This window comes from Panicum virgatum, chromosome 5N (assembly GCF_016808335.1).
Source record: "Panicum virgatum strain AP13 chromosome 5N, P.virgatum_v5, whole genome shotgun sequence".
Classification (NCBI taxonomy): Eukaryota; Viridiplantae; Streptophyta; class Magnoliopsida; order Poales; family Poaceae; genus Panicum; species Panicum virgatum.
Window position 1 is genome coordinate 52,259,449 of NC_053149.1, and position 23,061 is coordinate 52,282,509.

General features: G+C 49.1%; 5 protein-coding genes across 5 annotated transcripts; 3 read left to right on the forward strand and 2 right to left on the reverse strand.

The window, feature by feature from the left end:
* The first annotated feature begins 3,781 nt into the window (after window positions 1-3,781).
* LOC120674920 (LEAF RUST 10 DISEASE-RESISTANCE LOCUS RECEPTOR-LIKE PROTEIN KINASE-like 1.2) lies at window positions 3,782-4,702 on the forward strand. Its single transcript, XM_039956017.1, has one exon. It carries the CDS (start codon window positions 3,782-3,784, stop codon window positions 4,700-4,702), a length of 921 nt encoding a protein of 306 aa, XP_039811951.1.
* A 5,718-nt stretch (window positions 4,703-10,420) lies between these two features.
* On the forward strand, window positions 10,421-17,363 carry LOC120675321 (LEAF RUST 10 DISEASE-RESISTANCE LOCUS RECEPTOR-LIKE PROTEIN KINASE-like 2.4). The gene is made up of 3 exons (XM_039956504.1): window positions 10,421-12,535; window positions 15,097-15,129; window positions 15,987-17,363. Exons 1-3 carry the CDS (start codon window positions 11,671-11,673, stop codon window positions 17,030-17,032), a joined length of 1,944 nt encoding a protein of 647 aa, XP_039812438.1. The 5' UTR covers window positions 10,421-11,670; the 3' UTR covers window positions 17,033-17,363.
* A 421-nt stretch (window positions 17,364-17,784) lies between these two features.
* Window positions 17,785-20,564, forward strand: LOC120675317 (PR5-like receptor kinase). The gene is made up of 3 exons (XM_039956498.1): window positions 17,785-18,979; window positions 19,073-19,108; window positions 19,288-20,564. The coding sequence occupies exons 1-3, from the start codon at window positions 18,043-18,045 to the stop codon at window positions 20,364-20,366; spliced, it is 2,052 nt and encodes a 683-aa protein (XP_039812432.1). The 5' UTR covers window positions 17,785-18,042; the 3' UTR covers window positions 20,367-20,564.
* A 459-nt stretch (window positions 20,565-21,023) lies between these two features.
* Window positions 21,024-21,620, reverse strand: LOC120675426 (non-specific lipid-transfer protein 2-like). Its single transcript, XM_039956648.1, has one exon. It carries the CDS (start codon window positions 21,558-21,560, stop codon window positions 21,258-21,260), a length of 303 nt encoding a protein of 100 aa, XP_039812582.1. The 5' UTR covers window positions 21,561-21,620; the 3' UTR covers window positions 21,024-21,257.
* Window positions 21,621-22,416: 796 nt separating this feature from the next.
* On the reverse strand, window positions 22,417-22,716 carry LOC120674921 (non-specific lipid-transfer protein 2-like). Its single transcript, XM_039956018.1, has one exon. The coding sequence runs from the start codon at window positions 22,714-22,716 to the stop codon at window positions 22,417-22,419; it is 300 nt and encodes a 99-aa protein (XP_039811952.1).
* Between the last annotated feature and the right edge of the window lie 345 nt (window positions 22,717-23,061).

A 23,061-nucleotide genomic window follows, 5' to 3' on the forward strand; every position in this document is an offset into this window, starting at 1 on the left:
ATAACCAGTGTCCTTACTAGTGCAGTTATCATTAGCACCACTATGCTTAAGTAAACCGGTAGAAGACGGGTGATTTCCTGTCACCCGCGAGATATAGGGTTGTTACTTCAGGCAGTGTTATGAGAAATAATGCAATGAGAATGGAAATTGGAGACCGGGCGGAGGTAAAGTTGGATATGATTATTGATTAAGGAAAGTTGAGTCTCCGCCTGCGTCGATTGAGGACCGTTCCGTTGTTGGCCCTTTGACTGAGGATTGAACAGTACTAACCACATGCCGGAAGTAGGAGGTAGTCGAAACTGGTAAGCTAATTACCTTAATTGTGTCGGAATCTGAGTCTCGACCTGCGGTGCTGGGTAGGGTTGACGGATGGTGAAGTGGCCCACGGGTTCACCGGGTGTTCGCACGTGCGGGGCTCATCATCTGGGTGCTTGCGGGCTTGATTCAGACTTCGGGGTAATTATGGGAACAGTTGACGTGTGTGGCCCGACGGGGTTTTCACGTGTCATGTGAGTTAGGTCCACCTTGCAAGGTTAAATCGGATCGATTCGCCGTGACTCGCGGATATGAGAGCCTTGGTCAATGCGTCGCATCGTAGTAAGGATTGAAAGGACATAAAGAGAAAAGTTGGACTTTTGTTGGTATTCTTGAAAAGATAATATGATTAACCATGTGTGCTCTAGAGAATTAGGCAAACCTAGTTTCTAGCTATCAACACAATTGGAGCTAAAATATCGAAAGTAAGGATCCAGTTTTAGTAGCTTTTCAGCAAAATAACCCAGAGCCAAAGAGCTGTGCATGTCTAGATAATGGGCTAAGTATACCCATAGACGGGTAAGCCTTGCTGAGTATTAGAATACTCAGGTTTGGTTGTAACCCTTCTGAGCAGGTTGTATTCCGGAAGACTTCGAGGAAATTAGTGCGTCCTGGAGTGGTCAGCCTCTTCCTCCAGGTTGGACGGTCGAGTGGGTTCCGTCTTCTCCGTGAAGTGAAGGCAGGTGAGCCTCACATCAGTGGGCAAGATGTGAAGTTCGTCTTTTGTCATCGACGTTATTTATCGTACTGTATTTTGAAGCTTGTTTCAAACCTGTTTGTATTTTCCGCTGCGTTTGAACTCTGTATTCGAAATGTAACTCTGGCTTGTAAACTTTATTGTAAATTAATTTGGAGACTTTTGTTTAACTCTGGTTGTAAGTTAAGTTTGAAAACTTTTGTTGCTTGTAATCACCTGTGCTCGTCTTTTGGCGAGAGTTCATGTGCAATCGATCCTGGTTAAAGCAGGCAGTCTGAGTGTACTGGTGAAGTGTAGTATCGGAGGAGTAAGTTTAATGGTTAATTAGTGCACTTGATCAGTATTATTTGGACTGTTCTGTGACAGGGCTGCCCCGGGTGGCCGAGACGAGCGTGCCAGGTGTCGACGGAAACATGCATAGTGTGATGGATCGGCAATGGCGAGGACAGGGGGTAGAGATTGCCGGAGCTCTCACTGCGAAGCAGAACCTCCTGGTTACGAAGATCCTTGATGGAAAAACCAAGTGGGTCAAATTAAACCGAAACATGGTTATCACGGGTGAGTTTGCGGACAGACACAAGGTTTTTAATCAGAGAAGGAGAAACATGAACATCATGCAAATGGAGGGGGAGGAGACGGTGGGAAGAGTGGTAGAACCAATGCACTGAACAGGCAAGGATGCTCCATTGCCGACGATGATGCGTGAGGAGGAGGGAGAGACAGAGGAGAGCATACCCTCGTCACTGGCCATGTGCGTGGACGCGCCGGTGTCGAGGACCCAGTCGCCGGTGCTCGGAGGGGAAGGCTGCAGAGTGAGCTCGGTGAGCGCCTGGTACAGGGCAGGAGGGATGGCACCGGAGGGAGCGTGATGTGCCATCATGGACTGGGGAGGGCGATACCATGGCGGGCACCGAGAACGCCAGCAGCAGGTGGTGTACTGGGGAGCTGTGGCAAAGGCCATGCCTGGACGACGCTAGTCCAGGGATTGACCCAGGACGCCAGCTGGCCACCACGTGTGTTAGCAGCGGTTGGAGCAACCGGAGGCGTTCCGGGACGGCCGGCCTGCTTCTTGCGCTTGCGTGGACGAGCAGAGCCGGCGGTGTTGTTGTTGGAGATGGGAGCGGAGGAAGAAGACGTCGCAGATCCAGAGGCAGGTGCATTGGTGGAGTTGCCGCCGGGCTGAGACGCGGAGAGGAGGACGGTGGAGACGGTTCTCTGGGCGCGGCCGGTGATCCAGAGTTCTTCCTATTGCAGGAAGGAGCGTGCCTCACTGAAGCGCATGGGTGGACGCGCCGCCGTGATGGTTGGGGCGCAGTGGGCAAGTTTGTCGCTGAGGCCGCCAAGGAGGGTGATCACCATCTCTTGGTCAAAGAGGGGGGAGCCGACATCGTGCAGAACGTCGGCCACCCGCTTGATCTAGCCACAGAAGTCGGCGACCGATAGGTCTTCTTAGTGGAGGGCGTGAAGGCGCTGACGGGCCTGTGCAGTGCGCTGGACAATGTTGTCCAGGAACTGCGAGCCGATGGTGGTCCACGTGGCGTAGGCGTCGTCGCCGGGCTGCATCACGGCGGAGAGGAGGTTGTCGGAGAGGGTGGTGTAGAGCCACGACACGATGCAGGTGTCAATTTGGAGCCACTCGGCGGCGGCGAACATGAGGCTGGAGTCCATGGAGCCGTCGATGTGGTTCATGAGGCCAAACTTGCGGAACGCAATCTTGAAGAAGGTGCGCCAGGCGCCGAAGTTGGAGTCGCCGAAGTCGAGGGTCACGGGAACATGCGCCTTGATGTTGATGAGCTGAGCCGTCGTGGCGGAGATGGCCACCGGGCCGGCAGCGACGAAGGGGTTTGTCGCGTCGGAGGCCGAGCTGGAAGACATGGCGGCGACAGAGGGTTGAGGGAGGAGGCGGAAGCGATTGTTTAGGATCGGCTAACTGATACCATGAAAGAGTATTGGAATGGCAATGCACAATTCGTGTTGACATTCAATGGTCATATATATATATATACACGCCGCGAGAGCGGTTGCGCCGGACGTGAGGACCGGGAACGCCAGGAACGTGGCGTGGTGCGTGCCGTGCGCGCCGTGGCGAGCAGCCGTGGCGAGAAAATAGCGAAGCACCTAACTAACCCAAAACTGCGCTAGCCACTTTGACAGTGCACAATTACCAAATGCTTGAAACTGGAATAAAACTCCATTGAGAGCATTTGAGTTTCATCAACACACATTCATCAACTTCTATTGGCCACATGGTATATATGATCATTAAAACCAATCAATAATTAAATATTATAGCTTTAAACCAATCAACAATTAAATATTATAGTTTTTTTTATGAAACTATGCATTGAGAGATGATTTTATTATAGTGTCAAGGTGACATGGCACTTTTGGTAACTGTACAGTGAAACTATACACTGAAATTGGCCTTACTTGTTATTCTTTATGTGCGACCATATTAGAAGCAAAAAAATCACGGGGTGGACGTGTTCCTGTGAGATGGCGCTCTTTCCGCGTAGGCGTAAATTCGAGTCTTCGCTTCGGAAGTTATTTAAGTGCTGGGCCTGGGAGTCAACGTCAACGGAGTCCGGTCTCGGCCAATACAAAAGCCATCGTCTCAAACAGAAATTGAGCTCTGCGTCGGAGCCAACACGGCAGGACCAGTTCTACCATGACAGCGCAACCACACTATAACGGCCGAGTGCGGCAGGCCTACCAATTGCAGCTAACAAAAACAGCCCGATGAGCTCCGCCTCTCGCCTTCTCGCCGCCATGGCTGCTCACCTACCACGCCTCCCTTTCATCCTCCTCTTTGTCTTCCTCGCCGTCCATGCCCCCGCCTCCTCCCATGGCGACCCTGCTCCGCCCCTGACCACCTATGACGCTTCCATGTGCCTGGAATCGTCTATGTGCGGCAACATATCTATCAGATATCCCTTCTACCTCTCCAGCACAACCAGAATCATAACCGATTACAATTACAATACTACATCCTCCTCCTGCGGCTACACCGACCTGGAGATCTCCTGCCAGGGCGAGGGGCCGAAGGCGACGCCGGCCATCATTCTCCGTGGTCACAACTACACCGTCCTGGACATCTTCTACGACAGTAAGAGCATCATCCTGGCGGACAGCGACGTGCTCCACGGCGGCAGCTGCCCCGTGGTCCTTCACGACCTCAGCTTCGACAAGCTGTGGCTGCAGAACACCAGCTCCAACGAAAATCTCACCTTCTACTTCGGCTGCTACACCTCACGCGGTCCTGGTGTGACGGTGCCGCCTGACCTGTTCGCATACAAGATCGACTGCGACCTCAAGGGTCCGTTTGGCGAGGGAGCTTATTCCTTCATCTTTACACCTGACGATCATTGGAAAGCCCAAGAGCACGAGCTGGATCAGTATGGGCGCTGCAGCGAGGTTGTCTCCGTGCCAGTGAGGAGCGAGGTCCTGATGGCAAATAACCAATCCATGCTGGTGAGGGGCGGATACGCTGAGGTGCTTTGGTACGGGTTCGAGTTGGAATGGTACCAGGGAACAACGGATCAGTGCCATTTGTGCGAGCAGTCCGGCGGGAAGTGCGCCTACAGCCAGAACCAGAAGAGGGAATTCTTGGGCTGCTTGTGCTCCAACAGCAAGGTGGGCTACCCTGACTGCAGATCAAGTAAGTCCTCCAAAACTGATCATTCCATTTGACTCGCTCCATTTCTGCAATCGCCACACCACGCGTCTCCAGATTTCCGGCTGCATTGGTGATTTCCATCTCGTAGCTAGCCCCCTTGTGCCCGGTCGCCGTTGTGCGCGCGTCCTTCAGTTCACTGCTCCTCATAATTGCTGCTTGCCTCGAGATAATGGTGAAAGGTTGGCCTGATGACCTAGTCTAAAATTGGTTGGGTACATAGGTATGAAACTGAAAATTCGATTTCATGTCTTCATCAGTCGACAAGGATGGTTTAGAGCCTTTCGCCCCACTTCTCTGCTTGCTTCTGCACCAAATCTGTGCTTTTTTTTATGAACGAGGTTCATCAGGCGGCCCGCCGTGCTCCACACCATTTCGTAATTCGTAGAGCAGAGGACCGGACCGTCCCTGCTTTTTCAGTGTGGAACAAGGACCAGGATACTGAGCGCCCCGAGACCTGGCCTCGTTTAGATGCACGGTGTAAACTTTTTAAAAGAGAATTTTTTCATATTCGAAGTATTAAACATAGTTTAGTCATAAAACTAATTGCAGAACTCGTCTGTAAATTACGAGATAAATCTATTAAGACTAATTAATCCATCATAAGCACATAGTTACTGTAGTCATTACTGTAGCAATTTAGTGTCTAATTATGACCTAATTAGGCTCATTAGATTCGTCTCGTAATTTACAAGCAAACTATGCAATTAGTTTTTTATTTCATCTAGATTTTAATACTTCATGTACGTAAGATTTTCATTTAATGTGATAGTTTGGGAATTTTGAATTTTTAAAAGGGGCTGGTTTGCGTCGTCGAGTGGAGAGTTACCGTTGCGTCATTGGGTGCCTTTAGCAAGCAGTGTCTGGAACACGTGATGCAAGCTATTTGCCGGAGCGACCGCAAAACTAGTCTATTTTTCGAAACAAACAAACAAAAAAGAGACGGCAAAACTGATCTATCCAAAGACGTGTTTCCGGGGTTGGGGTCGGTAGTGAAAGTATGCTTGCGTTTTTCTTTCCTTTGCGAGAAAGTGAAAGCATGATTTATGTTCACTTTGATATTTTCTTTTCTTTTCAAGAAAAGTTCACTTTGATTTCGGTGGTTTACAGAACACGCGGACTTGGTCCCTGCTGTTTAGTGTACTGCAGCTGTGTAGTTGCCTACTACGTCATGTACGTAAGATTTTCATTTAATGTGATAGTTTTGGAATTTTGAATTTTGCATCTAAAAAGGGACTGGTTTGCGTCGTCGAGTGGAGAGTTACCGTTGCGTCATTGGGTGCCTTTAGCAAGCAGTGTCTGGAACACGTGATGCAGGCTATTTGCTGCAGCGACCGCAAAACTAGTCTATTTTTTTTTGAAACAAACAAACAAAAAGAGACGGCAAAACTGATCTATCCAAAGACGTGTTTCCGGGGTTGGGGTCGGTAGTGAAAGTATGCTTGCGTTTTTCTTTCCTTTGCGAGAAAGTGAAAGCATGATTTATGTTCACTTTGATATTTTCTTTTCTTTTCAAGAAAAGTTCACTTTGATTTCGGTGGTTTACAGAACACGCTGATTTGGTCCCTGCTGTTTAGTGTACTGCAGTTGTGTAGTTGCCTACTACGTAGGAATATATAACCCAAATAGCTTCTAGAGTATTTAGTAAAAGGATATTCTAACAATCACATCTCCGGCGGCGGCAGGTGCCCCGCGTCCACCGCAACGTCAGCTTCGGTCACGAGTGGCTGCGGCCGAACCGCACCAGCTCGCAGTTCTGCTGGTCCAAAACCGGCTGGTTTCAGCTGGTTGATTAGTATCTTGTGAGAGAGATTATATAAACCATGAACAGTAGAACAGCTGGAGCAACCGGCATAATGGAGTGATTGCTAGTGACTGATCTGGCCAAAAGATGTAGGGAGCTGATATCTTCTTCTCTTCTCATCCGCTCCCTCTCATCTCTCTATTTTATTTATTCTCCTCTCCTCTCCTTTCCTAGCTTCCTCTTCTTTCTAATAGAGGTTGCAGTCAGTAGAGGGGCTCGAGCCCCCTCAGCCCTCCTACTGGATCCGCCTGGCTCGTACGGCAAACTCACCTTCTTCTCCGTCTGCTGGGAGAGTACGACAACCTCACCTTCGTGCTGTCGTGGCCGGCAATGGGGAGCGAAAATGTACAACCATATGCACTTGGGTCGCAGGGCTTATCAAGTTATCGTGGCCATTAGATTTGTTTATGTTGAACCCTATGTCCTAGCTGAATTACTGACCGGTTAGGTGGGCCACCACCAGGTACACAGATGTTGGTACTGTTTGGAGAAATAACCAAGGGTTATTTTAAAGGCTAAAGTTTAGCCCTAAGAAATAGCTCTCCAACAAAATAACCATTGAGCTGTTTGGATCTAAAGGCTATTTAGCCTTTAATCCACTATTTCAATCATTTGGCTGACACTTTTCCAAGAGAGAGAAATTACTTTTCTAGTGGGTCCCACCCCAAATAACATTCCTTGGAGCGGATAGTTTTTTCGGGTAGGCTATTTGCAAATAACACTAAAATAGCCCCATATTTGGCTCCTCTTGGGCTATTTGGGCCCAAGAAAAGGAGGGCTAAAAAATATCCATAGGATCTAAACATGGCCATTCTCGAAATGAAATTGTATGCAAGGCAGTAGATCGTGCCCATGTGCCCCAATTATTGGTGTGCCCTTCTCTTTCCGCCTCCATTTTCTTCCTCTTGCCCAGCATTTCTCAAGCTCGCTTTCACTTCTCTTGGCGTGCTCCTCCTCCTCACCACTCACTCCGTTGGTGCAGAAGCTCTAGCTCGCCGACACGTCAGCCTCAACCTCCTACTCGCCGTCATGCGCGCGCAGGAGATGAGGACAACGCCGGATTAAAGTTGGGAGTTCAGGTTTAGGGTTGTTGGGGGAGGTATTCATGGCCGACGGCCTTAAGTAGATGGTCGTGGTGGCGGCCAGCCCGGCTCAGGAGGTGGGTTGTGGGCGGCGGAGGCGACATAGTGAGGGCGCCATCTACCGGGGCAATGGAGAACGGGGTGGAGCAGGGTAGGAGGTGGGGGGCGAGCAATCGGAGGAGTTACAGCAGCCGGCCGCGGCGCCATTGGCTGCAAGGCAGGTAGGTTTTGGGTTGGCGTCAGGTCGTAGTGGTTGCGGAGATCCGGCAACCACCGAAGAAAGAAGAGAGATAAAATTCCCTCAATAACATTAGAAATTTATCTCATCCAATGCCATTGAAATTTAGAGCATCCCTTCACAGCTAGTGAAAATTTTACCATATCCCTTCAAGGCCATCACTGTTACATTTCAAACAAAACACCATAAAAATATTGTGTAACACTGTGTGTCAAATATTTTTGTTCCATTTTACCCCTCTGGAACATTATCCTCATCCTCTCCCAACACTAACCCCTGGCCTAGCTTCCTATCCCCTCCCGTGTCGTCGCCCGATCTGTTGTGCCACCAGCCCGAGACGCGCGGGTGCAGGCCGAGCAGAGGCGCCGCCAGCACCCCCCCCCCCCCCCCCCCCCCCAAACAGCCAGCATGGCAACTGCCCCATCCAGCGGTTCGTGAAGAGGTCCACCTCCCGGAGCGGCATGATGCGACCGAGCGCCGCGGCGATGGCCCCCGTGAAGCCACAGCTTGAGGATCTGCAGGGAGTCAAGGTCGGCGATGAAGTCCAGGATGCCGCCGCGGAAACGGTTTATGAACATGTTGAGCACCCGAGCCCCCTAAGATCGGTGAGCTCGGGGAGCCCCCGTGAGCGTGTTGTTGGAGACGTCAAGGAACCTGAGGCTAGTGAGGTTGCCGAGCAACGGTGGATGGTGTCGTTGAGCTGCTTGGTCTGCACGTAGAGCGTTTCCAGCTTGGCGAGGCTGTCGAGCAAGGCCGGGATGGGGCCCAGCAGGCTGCTGCTGGCGAGGTCAAGGTGGATGAGGTTGGCGAGCCTTTCTTACAAGGGCAGTATTATCTTTTTATACTCATTTAACAGTCATTCTAATAACACAGTCACATAATGGTATTGAAGGGATGAGATTAAAATTTTAGTGATAATGAAAGAATGACCTAAATTTCGATGGTATTGAAGGGATGAGATAAATTTCTAGTAGCATTGAGGCAATTGACTCAAGAGAGAAGGGAAGGGAAATACCGGAGGAGGAACTTAGAAAGGGGCTATTTTTTTCAGACATCATGCCCTACACTCCGTATGTCCTAGTATATTTTCACGAATGCGTGGGTAGTGTCCGGACGGGTTGGATTGGTCCGGCGGGCGTAGGCATCAGGAGCAACCAGACCACGCATTGGCGAACGGCGGGGCCTGGCGGACACTGCAGGCAGGTTATTCCTTGGGTGTTTGTGCTCGAACCTATGACGGGGAGAAGGTCTACCTAACAATGGAAACGGATCGAATTCGCATAAAATTAGATTTGGATAGTATTTTTTATCACATTTTAAATCGAATACGGATATGAATTCGAATATTCTCGAATACGAATACAAAACGGATGCCTCGGATTCGGATTCGGATATCGACTTGATATATGAGCTAACGTTTAACTATTTTCTTTATTGGTAGTTTTAGATTATAAAATCGTTATACATGTACAAACTAAAATATAATAATATAATAAAAATATCTAGGTAAAAATAATTTATTTATCGTTAATAAATAAATACATAAAATAAAATTAGAACTAAAAATATATTGCAATAAACATATAAAATTTTTATCATATATAAATAAAAAATAGAGAAGTAATTTTGAGATAAAATAAGAATATTTAAAAGTAAATTTAATCTTTTATATTATATTTTTATTATAAAAATTAATAATATGGGTGGTAAGAAATAAATATAATTTCTTAAATAGTTTTTTAATGAAAACAGATACAGATATTGTCGGATATTGTCGAATACGAATCTGGAATCGGATAGAGAAATCAATGAAAATCGAATTCGGATGTATCTATTTTACTACCACATTAAATTCGAATACGGATACGGATATCCATATTAATGTTTAAATGGATACGGATATCGGATAATTCGAATACCAGAACTGCAGAGGCAGTGTGGCAGTGACGCCACCGGCACCACCTCGTCCTTCACAGCTGATCCTTCGGTTTCACTCCCTCACTTCTGGGATCACCAGTGATCAGACCACGCGATCCAGTTGCATGCCGCCTTTGATGCATCTTCAGTTCTTTCTTCTATCCTGCTCTGTTACTGTTCCTGCTGCTTCCGTTGCTTTCACCTTACCATCGGCGCGCACGTTTGACTTGACCTAGTCCGCAAGTAGGCCCTGTTTAGTTTCCAAAAAAATTTGCACGCTACCTGTCATATCGAATCTTCGAACACATGCATAGAGCATTAAATGCAGTTGAAAAAATAACTAATCATACAGTCTAACTGATTAGCATGAGCTGAATCTTTTAAGTCTAATTAGTTCATAATTAGACATTATTTATTAAATAACAACAAAATATGCTACAGTATCAAAATCCAAACTTTTTCACCAACTAAACACACCCTTAGTTTGCCTGAAAAATATTGCGTGGGTAGGGTAGGTTGAAAAGGCAGGAATTCCGGTTCCTATTTCCTTTCCTTATGCGACAAGAATTACACCCCCTTATTCTTTTTCATGAACGAGATTCATCATCAGGCGGCCCGGCGGCCTGCTGCGCTCCACAGCTAGCGTTTTGCAGAGAAGGGAACCGAATTGTCCTTTGCTTCCGTCTGAACTCTGAAACAAGGGTGACGTTGCTACCTACTACGAGTGCGCGGAATGTGTGAAACACTTCCTACATGCCTGGTTCGCATCACTGAATTGACAAGTTAGCTAGCACGGGCTCTGTTAGGCAACTGTCCAGAACCGTTTACTTCCTTGCGCATCTAGAACACGTGATTTCAGTTGCTGCAGGCTCCTTGTTTGAGCGACAGCACACTGGCCGTGAGAGCAGAGACCGCCACGCGAGTATCAGCCGCTTTATTTTTAAGCTATGTCACATCCGATGTTTGATGCTAATTAGAAGCATGATTAATAACAAAATAAATTACATAATCCCAAGGCTGATTCGCGAGACGAATCTAAACCTAATTAGTCTATGATTAACCCATGTGATGCTACAGTAAACATATGCTAATTATAAATTAATTAAACTTAATAAATTCGTCTAGTGAATAAACCTTGGACTTAAGCAGTTAGTTTTATAATTAGTTTATATTTAATTTTTCTAATTGGCATTGGAACATTTGATCATTCTCAATAGGGGTTTCATGAAGGATTTTATGGTATTAAATATTATTAATTTTGCTGATATGACAATAAGAGATAAAATTTTATGGGATGTGAGAGAATTTCATCAGCATGAAACTCATCTAACACGGTTACCTAGTTCCCGCCTTTCCGGTCTAGATAACTCTGCCATAAAACTGTGCATTGCGACTGGATGTCATAGGATTTTAAATTATTTGATCCAAACACCCAAGGCCGGAGAAAAGCGTACTAGCTTGTGTTCACTTCGACTCTTGACTACGGTGGTTTCTAAAAGGCCAAAACAGAACCGACTGGGTCCCTTTTGTTTACTAGTGCGGCAGACTTTCTAACTGCTGACCACACCGGCACGTTGAACACAAAACCTTCTAGCGAGGATTCATTATTCATAGAGGAAATACGGATCCAGTCATCCAGAACCAAGACCGAGGACCTTTCTTCCATGGACGGCAGCCAATGAAAACCACGCGGGTGTGCACGCAAGAACGCGGGAGGCGCCACCACCTGACTTCGCCGAGGGAGTAATTGGCATCTTGCGAGATCCAGCAGCTGGTCACGGTCAGCCACGCGCTCTTCCCATCGCTTCGCCGCCATCTCCCTCTCGTCCGCCACCCCCCGTAGGCCTTCTGAGAAAGTCTCCTCGACCAGGGGCCTGGCAGCCTTATTAACGGAGGCGGGGCGGCCACCAGACCAAGAAGCTAGGAAAAGTAACCTGTTCGGCCATGGATCTCTTGCTACACCGCCGCCTGCCGCCGCTCCTCCTCGCCGTCGTCTTGGTCGCCGCCTCCCATGTCGTTCCTTCCAGCGGGGACGGCGGCGGCTACGACGCCTCCTTGTGCCTGCGGCAGCCCTACACCTGCGGCAACGTCACCATCAAGTACCCGTTCTACAGAAAGACGGGAGCTCTGCTGGAGAACTCCAGCTCGTACTGCGGCTACCCCGGCCTGGAGATCCAGTGCGAGGACGGGAAGGCGTTCCTGGAGCTCGAGAGCGGCAACTACACCGTCTCGAGCATCGACTACGACAACCTCACAGTCCAGCTCGTCGATCCCGAGGTCGTCGACGGGAGGAGCTGCCCCTGGACCGACCACAACGTGACGTTTCGGAGCTTCGAATGGTTCTACTATCCCAACACCACGGTCGACCTCCTCTTCTTCCTCAATTGCAACTTCCTCTCCTCCGACTTGTTCCGGCCGTCAGACTCCAACTCCACCGCCTGCAAATTCGATGGCGGCGGGCAGCAGGCGTGGCCTGGGATGTCCTTCGTGTTCTTGGAGCAAGACGTGCCGTTCCGGGACACGAACTGGTGGCGGAACTGCAGCGTAGTTATCGAAGTGCCCGTGCTCAGATTTGGTCTCCCTCTTGATCCACAAAATGATCCCACATGGAAGGACGGTGGGTACAGCAGCAGCCTTCGTGACGGATTCCAGTTGGCGTTGAATCAGAGTCAGAAGCTCCCGGCGTGTGACCAGTGCGAGCGATCGAAGGGGCAGTGCGGCCACAACCAGACGGGGGGATTCGTAGCCTGCTTGTGCTCCGGAGGCCGAGTCAGCGCTGCTCACAATTGCACCGCCGAACCTTCCGGCGGTAAGTCTCTCGAAGCTCTTGTGCTGGTTTCCCAAATTGCAGCGGCGATTACTGGCCGCTTTGCTTCATTCATCGTATCGCCCCCTTTTTTTTTCGTCTCTTCCACATCACTCCCCTTTTTCACATCTCTGAAGAAATTGTTCATTGCCTCGAGTATAGCTGTATAGTACGGGGGTTTTTTTTTTTGCCGAGAGTATAGCACGGAAACTTGGTTAGCTTGGGCGTGCCAGTTTGACCGAGTCGGATGTCACGTTTTCTTCTAGGCCGGGGGACCAACCTATTTCTCTTAGGTATTGCTAGCTTCATACTCCATATTGCTAGTTGGATGTCACATTTCCTCCTGGGCTCGGACCACCGCTAGCTGGATACGGTTGATCAGAGCAAGTATAATGGTTCTAGTCAGCAGGCTAAATAGTTGTTCATGTCACAAAAATCTTAGCTGGAAGAGAGAGAAATGGAGAGAGAGAGGAGTGCGGGCGATTGCTTACTCGCTGGTGAAGAGCAGCGTAACCGAGGAAGTCTCAGCGAAAAAAGCGGGCAGCATGCATGCGATAGGCAGCTGTGAGCGACTTTATTATACGAGCGTTCTTTTGCCACCGGCGATGATTGATGTGGCTGCTCATGGGCTGGCTGCCGGCGATTTTTATTATCCCTGCTCTCAGTGGGCAAACATATCAGCCTTTACCTCCACGAGAATCGAGAATCAATAGAGCAGCGGCGTTTTATAGCTGCTGACCAGGGCAAGCGTGAGATGATAGCCCTCGGCCTTCCTGCTCGTGGTGGTGTGCGTGTGGAGGCTGCTCCTGTCAACAATTTTGTGGTAGTCTACACTACTATAAAAACAGTCTTTTGTTCCGGTTCCACAGGGCTATTTGTTCCGGTTTTAGAACCGGGATTCGACTTCTGGGACAAAGGGCTAGAGGTTTTTGTCCCGAGTGGCAGAACCGGGACAAAATATCTCACACACTAAAAAATTTTTTGCACCCCACGAGATTCAATTCCAAGACCTCTTGTCTAATGCATGGTTTTCTTGCCAACTCACCTAAGTAGTACATGTGACTCAGTATAGAATAACTTCCTTTTGAACTGTCATGTGGAGGGGCCTTTTGTCCGAATTGATAACACCAAACGGGACAAAAAGGTCCTTTTGTCCGGGTTGGTGCCACCAACCGGGATAAAAAGGGTTGGGCCTTTTGTCCCGGGTGGAGCCACCAACCGGGACAAAGGCCCCTGTCCCCCCATTGGCCCGGCTAACCGTTGGACCCGAGACAAAAGCCACCTATTGTCCCGGGTCCAAAGGCAACCGGGATAAATGGTCTGGAACAAAGGCCTGTTCTGTAGTAGTGCTATTATTCTAAACGGGTGCATGGTTAAATGGGTAATTATCTTCCAATACCCTACCCATACCTATAGATATATATGGGTGACCCATACCCTCCCCAAATAATATGGGTATGAATTTGGTAAGGGTAGTGGTTAACGAGTGCTATCTTGACTGCAAGGACGTAGAGCAAGTTTATTAAGTTTGTGTACTAGACAAGTTCATGTCACATGCAGACACCATAATGAACCAGTTATACAATAGCTTGGCTGATAGTTTAGCTCTATGAAAGCACACAGGCATTAAAGTTCCAGGAGTGCATTTCAAACTTGATGATCAACAGTAAACACTTTTGATCATCAAAGGGTTCTTTCATTAACTTGGGTAAACAATAGATTACCAGGACCACTAGAAAGTAGATCAGTGGGTTCTTTTCGTTAACTTGGGTAAACAATAGGGTGAGGTTTACATCTGACAGAACAAAGAGAGAGAGGGGGGGAGAAGGACAAGGGTGAGATGAACCACCATCGGGCTTGGTGGAGGACGTCGCCATGGCGTTGATGGAGAGGTTGGTGAGGTGGTCAGCCGGAGTCATGGATGCAGAGATGATGGGGACGGCGTGGATGTCGCCGCAGAGGTCGAGGGTGATGGTGTCGTGGCGCAGCCGCGCAAGGGGACTTCTCGTCACTTCAGCGCCTCCATCAGATCGGATCGGGCTGAGGCTAGGGTTTTTGGCGAGGTTTGGTCGCACACGGTGAATCTCATATTGTGTGTCACCGGCCCCCACCCTTCTTTACATTTTTGCCAAAGTTGCCAGACTTTGAATCCCTCATCCCTCGCGCTACTACAAAAGAGATTGTGCGTCGAAGTTTCAACAAAGGAAACAGGCAAACAACAACCAGAAAGTCACTTTTGTTGCTACTTGCTCCTTCTGACCGCGCATATGAAAGACTTTGTACATATGAAAGACCATCACGTCACACTATTTAGCTGAAGTTCTAACATACATACCTGATTAATTGAATGAAACCAGCCACCCAAATTTCTCTGCCTGCGCATAATTTTCTGATTGTTTTTGCTTGCGTGAGCTTCTTCTTCTTTTTGTTTTGTACTTTGTGAAAACATCATCTAATCATTTCGAGTAGAATGTAACATTTTTGTACTTTTTATATTTTGAAATCAGTTTAATCTTGGTCAGATAAAAATATTCCTGACATTGTGTTTTTGTCCTTGCCTACAGGAACATCAAAAGGGCAAAAAGGAGTGATTATTGGTGAGCATTTTCCCACCATTTTACCGAAACTCTATTCTTCTGAATGTCTGTCAGTATATTGCTAACTGTTCCCTGTCCATAAAAAACGTGCTATATTACATTTTATAAAAGTACGCCCATAAGATTTTTTGTAAACTGTTAGACAAATAGGATTATGCCTAGATGGGTCCTACTTGTCAGGCCGGCCGCACCACTCAGGTCTTGCACCTGACTGGCGCCGGTAGATTGATTAGACGGCAGGGAGTCCTACGGTAGTACTGTTCCATAAACTGGCCTAGGGTTCCCAGCCTACAAGAGCAACTCCCAGCATACCCTATAAACAGCTTCCTATTTCAAGTTTAGAGGGCTAAGTTAAGAAGATGTACTCCAACAGACCTGCTACTTGACTCTCTATTTTAGGAGGGTCTCCAAATTTTACCCCTCCACCCTCTATTCCTAGGGTGTCTCTAGGGAGTCCTCTATTATGTGTAAGAATTGAGGGCTATTGCTAGAGTTGAACCAAATTTGAAGGCCTCTAACTAAAAATAAAAATAGAGGCAGCCCCTATTTAACATTTAGAGGGTCTAATTCAATGGCTATTGATGGAGATGCTTTAAGTTCTTGTACTCAATCAATAGTAGTCTACAATTGTTAGCCTATTTTCAGAAACTAGTATACCAAAGCAGTATGCTGTTTTCTGTTCAAAATTCATGAAGAAATAACAGAACTGATTGCTCGCACGGTTGATCAGGAAATTATGTTCCTTGTTACACTTAGCGCACGCCCACAACACGATGCCACTTCCTCGAAGTATGCAACGTCTAGAACTGTAGCAACAACGTTACTATCACTGAAATGTTAACTTGCGTAACTTCCAGGTGTCTCGGCTGCTGCTGGTCTTGCCGTGCTTGCTGTTGCCGCAGTTTTGTCCTTGACTAGGAAATATGGATTGCTGCCCTATAAATCAAAGCACGAACCAAGGATTGAGTCCTTTCTGCAAAAGAACAGGAACCTTTATCCAAAAAGATACAGTTATGCAGGTTTGAAAAGAATGACGAGATCATTTTCTGTAAAGCTAGGCCAAGGTGGATTTGGTGCTGTATACAGAGGCAGCCTCTCTAATGGCTGCCAGGTAGCAATTAAGATGCTAAAAGACACCAAGGGTGATGGGGAAGAATTTATGAATGAGGTGGCAAGCATTAGCAGAACCTCTCATGTCAATGTTGTTACACTTTTAGGATTTTGTTTGGAAGGATCCAAAAGGGCTCTCATTTATGAGTACATGCCTAATGGTTCACTTGAAAGGTATGCCTTCAGCAGCAGTATGAACAATGAAAATACTCTAAGCTGGGAGAAATTATTTGACATAGCAATTGGCATTGCAAGAGGACTTGAGTATCTTCACCGAGGATGCAATACTCGCATCGTACATTTTGATATCAAACCCCACAATATTCTATTAGATCAGGATTTCTGCCCTAAGATATCTGATTTTGGACTGGCCAAGCTATGCCTGAATAAAGAGAGCGTTGTCTCTATTTGTGGTGCAAGAGGAACAATAGGCTATATTGCCCCTGAGGTCTATTCAAAAAGATTTGGAACAGTAAGCAGCAAATCTGATGTCTACAGTTATGGAATGATGGTACTTGAGATGGTTGGGGCAAGGGACAAGAATATCAGTGGAGATAGTGAATCTAGTACCCAGTACTTCCCTCAATGGATCTATGAACATGTGGATGAATACTGCATCAGTGCTTCTGAGATTAATGGTGAGACCACAGAGCTTGTGAGAAAGATGATAGTGGTAGGTCTGTGGTGCATACAAGTGCTTCCAACTGATCGGCCAACAATGACTAGAGTCGTCGAGATGCTAGAATGCAGCACAAGTAATCTGGAGTTGCCACCAAAGGTGCTCTGGAGTTGATAAGGGTCCATTTATGTTCCTAATAAGGTGTAGCTCACTGGTACCAGGTTGCACAAAGTGCAAATATTTGCTGTACATTGGAAAACTAAGGGTATGATAAGCTTCTTCTTCCTAAAACTAAACACCTCCATGCTTTTCAAAGCACATAACAGTTATAGCCAGATAGTGCTCAGGTCCAATCAATCATTTTGGAATTCTTCACTTTCACAATCTTTTCCTAGAGTGAACTCTTTTCCACCTAAAGAATCGAATTCTTCTGATGTATTACCACACATTTTTACTGGTCATAGAAAGACATGGTCATATAATTTTTACTGTCTTTAGTTACAAATGTGATGTGATGGAAAACATACATCCTGATGAAACAAAATACACTTTACATCTAGAAAAATCTGTAAAAAAAAAGTGTGTAGCATAAACAGAGATACCATTCGTCAAATGTTTCACTTTCCGTCGTGGTACATTTTGAACCCACTGGTTGCCGGCCCCATTTATTAAATTGTTGAACTGACAGCTGCTCCGCTATGTCCATCTCCCCACTCATACACTCATCATCATTAACCCTACTTAAAAATTATCGCGTGCTTGAGCTCACGACAAGCTCAACAGCTTCCATATGTCCAATTCTCTCCTGACTGCCCCATGCTCTGCAGCAGCGGCGGATCCAACGGGGGGGGGGGGGGCTCCAGCCCCCCTAGAGCAGCAAATCTTCATGCAAATCACTGTAGTAAGATCCTAAAATCATCATTAAATTTTCATGCAAATTAATATCTCTATTGTTTTAGCCCCCCTTGTCCCCAATTCTGCATCCACCGCTGCTCTGCAGCACTAGAGACAGCGAGACTACCCGGAAATTGCTATCTGCGACTGCCTTGCCATTTGCAAAGCATTTTGACACTTCCTCTCGTAAACCACATGTACAATCTATTTGTCAGCTCAGGTTGATAAGTGCATAGTACGCCACACCCACACCATTGAGCCAGCCGGCAGTGTGCATCTTCAGCTCCACGATGTCCGGCAACCTCCGCCTCTACGCGTCCCTGCTTTTTGCAGTGACGTCCGCCCTCGCCGCGGCGGCCTCCGGCGACGTCAAAATCGCCGTGTACTGGGGCCAGAACGCCAGCGAGGGCACGCTCAGGGACACGTGCAGCACGGGCCTCTACGCCTACGTCAACATCGCCTTCCTCTCCACGTTCGGCGACGGCCGCGCCCCGGCCCTCAACTTGGCCGGCCACTGCGACCCCGCGTCGGGGGGCTGCGCGTCCCTCGCCACGGACATCGCGTCCTGCCAGTCCGCGGGCGTCAAGGTGCTCCTCAGCATCGGCGGCGGCGCGCTCGGCGGCTACAACCTTTCCTCGCCGTCGGACGCGCAGGGCGTCGCCTTGTTCCTCTGGGAGACCTTCCTCGGCGGCACCGGCGCCGCGGGCGCGGCCCGCCCCCTCGGCGCCGCGGTGCTCGACGGCGTCGACTTCGACATCGAGGCCCCGTCCCGGTACTACGACGACCTCGCCCGGAACCTGACGTCGCTGTACAGGCGCGACGCGCGGGGCCGGACGTACATGCTCACCGCGGCGCCACAGTGCCCGTTCCCGGACGCGTCCCTCGCCGAGGCGCTCGGCACGGGGCTGTTCGACCACGTGTGGGTGCAGTTCTACAACAACCCGCGGTGCCAGTACGCGCCCGGGGACGTCGGCGCGCTGCGGAGCGCGTGGCAGCAGTGGACGGCGGGCCTGCCGTCCGCGGCCGTGTTCCTCGGCCTCCCGGCGTCGCTGGACGCCGCGGGCAGCGGGTTCGTGGACGCGGACACGCTCGCGTCGCAGGTGCTGCCGGCGGTGGAGGGGGCGCCCAACTACGGTGGCATCATGCTGTGGAGCCGCTCCTACGACAAGGACACTGGATTTAGCCTGAAGCTGCAGGGCATCTTGCAAAACCGGAACAATCACACAGGTACTGGTTGTGTTCTCTCAGACGTTTCTGTGCTTTTGTTGACTCAGTCATAATCTTCAAACAAACTAAGATCGTTTGAATGGCGAATTGCAGGGGGCGGTACATCTTCAGATAAGAAAAAGAGGATCTGTAAGTGTTGCTCTTTGTCAGATTCTTTTCAGATTATCCAATCAACTGCTGTTTTACCAGACTACTACAGAGTGACGGTAAATCTGTTAGATTGCAGCATAGCCCAAGCGATTGCAAGATATATTGATTATTTTGACACTTTATTTTCATGCCTTTTTAACCCACTGTCATCTATGCAGATATTACAGTAGGAGCTGCCGTCGCAGGCGTGCTGCTGCTTTTCCTGCTTATTTGCACTTGCTTCCTCTGCCATAAGAAATACCGTAGCACAAAACCTCCAGAGGAGGGATCAAAGACTCCTCCAGCTCCGAAGACAGAGCCCTCTCAGCCAAAACAAAGACCTCAGCGTATGAAACGATACACTGATTCAGAGGTTGAGAGGATGACAAAATCTTATGCTCACAAGCTGGGCCATGGCAGCAATGGTGATGTTTACCGAGGCAACCTCCGTGACGGCCGTCAGGTAGCGGTGAAGGTGCTGAAGAACAGCAGAGGTGACGATAAGGAGTTCATGAGCGACGTCACCAGCATCGGCAGAATTTCTCATGCCAATGTTGTTCCTCTGCTAGGGTTTTGCTTGCACAGCCCAACAAGAGCTCTCATCTACGAGTACATGCCCAATGGCTCGCTTGAAAGTTATGCTTTCGGCAACAATGACTCTGTAGAAGAGAATTATTCGCTATGGCTGTACTGGGAGAAGCTGTTTGACATTGCGATCGGCGTCGCGCGGGGGCTAGAGTATCTCCATGGACAGGGCAATGCTAACATTGTGCATCTGAACGTCAAGCCCCGCAACATTCTGCTGGATCAGGAGTTGTGTCCAAAGATATCTGATGTGGGTACCACAAACTTATGCCATGGCAAAGAGAGCAAGAGGTCCACTGGCGATGCCAGGGGAAGAGATGGCTATGATGCCCCTGAGGTTGTGTCCAGGAAATTTGGAGCAATCAGCAGTAAATCCGATGTCTACAGCTATGGTGTGGTGGTCCTTGAGATGGTGAGGGCCAAAAGGAACATCAGTGTTGGTGCTGACACTACTAGCAAGTATTTTGCTCAGTGGCTATATGAACACTTGGATCAGTTCTGCAATAGTATTTCTGACATCAGTAGTGAGACAAGGGATCTTGTAAAGAAGATGATCATAGTTGGGTTATGGTGCATACAAACAGCACAAACTAGCCGGCCTTCGATGAGCAGGGTTGTTGAAATGTTGGAAAGTAGCAGCATAGACTTGGAATTGCCAGTAAGGATCTCTTGAGGGATAACATACATGATTGTAAACATTATTCATATCATGAGTAGTATCCACGACAGTCTGTGTGCTCGTGCTTGTAGGTTTGGGGTTTGTATATTTTCTTTGTTTTTCTAGAGCTTAGGCGTGGTGTTACCGACAGTGTAAAAATGGTCCCAGACATACGATCATAATTGCAATGACATGTTTGCATCATGGCATAAACTTGCGAGCAGAGGAACTATTTATGTGATCTTGCTTTAAACATTTCAACCGCAGCAAATTGCATATTTATACCGTTTCAGGATCAGTGCAGTCAGGTCAAGGACGGAGCCAGAAACTCATTTGTTCTTTGGTAGGGAACTCTTTCAGGCATCAAACATGGAAATTAGGAGTCGGCTGCAATTATTTTATTTAATCGTGCCCACCAGAATTCGAACTGACCTCTAGTTTTGATACCATATCGAGTTGCATGTACCAACCAATTTAACTCAAAAACTTAAATTGCTGGGAAGAGATGTGCAATTCACTTATACTTCAACGGTGAGGGATCCAGAAAGAAACAGGGGGATGGGCAATCCAGCGTCATTTTTCTTGAAAAACAGGGGGGGAGGGGCAATCCAGCGTCATTTTTCTTTAAATCTATGTAAGAGGATGAAAGGTCCACAATAAGATAGAAGATGACGAATAAGTTCAGAAAATCTCACTGCAAAACACCAATTGAACGGTTTGCCACACAGCAGACAGCACGGGGAACAAATAATGAACCAACAGAGTACACGAAGTAACCAAACAGTCCACACCATCTAACTGCACGTCACATTGTAGCAAGAGAAACGGAGATCCAGAGAGTTCAGAGACGCGTTGCACACTCGCATCGAAATAGGTTATTACACACGGACACGTCGACGCACGAACCTAGCACCTGAGCCTCCGGACACGGCAAACTGCCGCGATCCTCCTGCCCTCCCGGGAGTTGATGAACCTCCTCAGGTCGGGGTTCCTGCTGTACCTGCACAGGCACGGCTCCTGCTCCCTGACATTAGCGCAGCACTCGCCGGACAGCCTCGCGCCGTAGATGACCGCCGCGGCGCACGGGCGCAGAGCCAGCGGGTTGCACTTCGCCGGCGGCCCTGCGGCGGACGCCCGGCACACCACCGTCGTGCAGGGGGCGGCGAGCACCGCCACGAGGAGCAGGAGCTGGAGCGCGTACACCTTCATGGCTTTTGCTACGATCGCGGTCGGCAGGCAACGTTTCGAGAGTGGCTAGTGGCCCCAATGAGAGGGCCGGTGCCTGGTACTTGAAGAGAGCTGGCTAGGGTCGCATCCCCCGGTGTCGAGGGTGGAGTCGTGTGGGGAAGTGTTGCGCCGTCGCGTAAACGTTACTGCACGGTCGCTCACTTGGCTGCCTCGTTCTGATGCAAGCTGCAGCAGAGGATGGCTTGCTATGCACTCCTACTCCACTAAGGCTACTAGAGGGTCCAATACAAGGACAAAGTTCTTTGACTGCGCATTCAAATGCAAGTAGTATTGGAATTTGGGAAAACTGAGTTAGCAAATAGCCTTAGGATAGAAGTGATGAAGAACATTCACTACAAACAAAAGCCTTTTTTCATAATTTTTTGTCTATATGATCAAGGTTTTGTGCTTGGGTGTTTTTAGGGTGAAAATACACTAGAAATGCTGTGTTCAGTAGAGCCGTGGGGCCGATGAACGTGTGCAACCGAGCCCAAGTGCGTAGCAACCTCACTTTGTCAGTTGAAAGCCCAACTCTGCCATGTCGACTAATTAAGAACATTAAACAATCGGAACAAGTAAACAGGTTACATTTTCCTCAGAAAAAAAGTAAACAGATTACAGACTTGGCAAGCCCAACTTTATTCAGTATACCTTGAACCATCCTAACCTCGTAACTGTCTCCTCGTACCAAAGCTCATCTCGATTTTATTCCAGAGCCCGTGCTAGCCGATTCCGACCACCCGGCGCCTACTTCTTCCAACAGCTACCGCGTAGCGCGGGGACTCGCGACGCCGTGCCCGCGCGCGCGCGCCGTGGGCCGGGCGACGGAGAGAGCTAGCTAGCAGCTGGGCACGGGCACCTTGCAGGCGGTGAACACCCTCCGCTTGTGCCTGGTGTCCACGAGGCGCCTCAGGCTGGCGTCGTCCTTGTACCGGCACAGGCAGGTGGACCCGTGGGGCTTGAGCCTGCCGCAGCAGGCGGCCGTCGGGGACCCCTTCCCGGCGAACGCGCTCGCGCACGGGCTCAGCTGCATCACGTCGCACGGCGCCAGCGCCGAGAAGTCGGCCGCCGCCCGGCCGGCGAGGAGGGCCGCCAGCACCGCGACGAGGAGGAGCACGGGTGCCCTCATCCCGGCCATCGGGTTGGGGTTCTGGCTCGCTGGGCTTGAGATTGGGAGGCCGCGAACGAACGTCGTCAGGAGCTGCGGCGTCCAGTGCGCGGAGCTGCTCGCAGCTTTTGTAGGCGTCCGGCAGCAGTGGTGTAGCACGCAGCAGGTGAGTCACGGTGTGAGCGTGCGCGAGCGAGCGCGGTGCACGTTAGGTGAGGCACGCCTGATGAACGGCTGCCGTCACGACTATGAGTTTCTGAACAGGTTATGGTACTTTTGGACATCCTGCAGGTGTATTGACGACTAGAATTTCAGTTGGCATACGGCGTGGAGCCATGGTCGCAGTTCACCCCGTCTTGAGGCAAAGCATCCGGC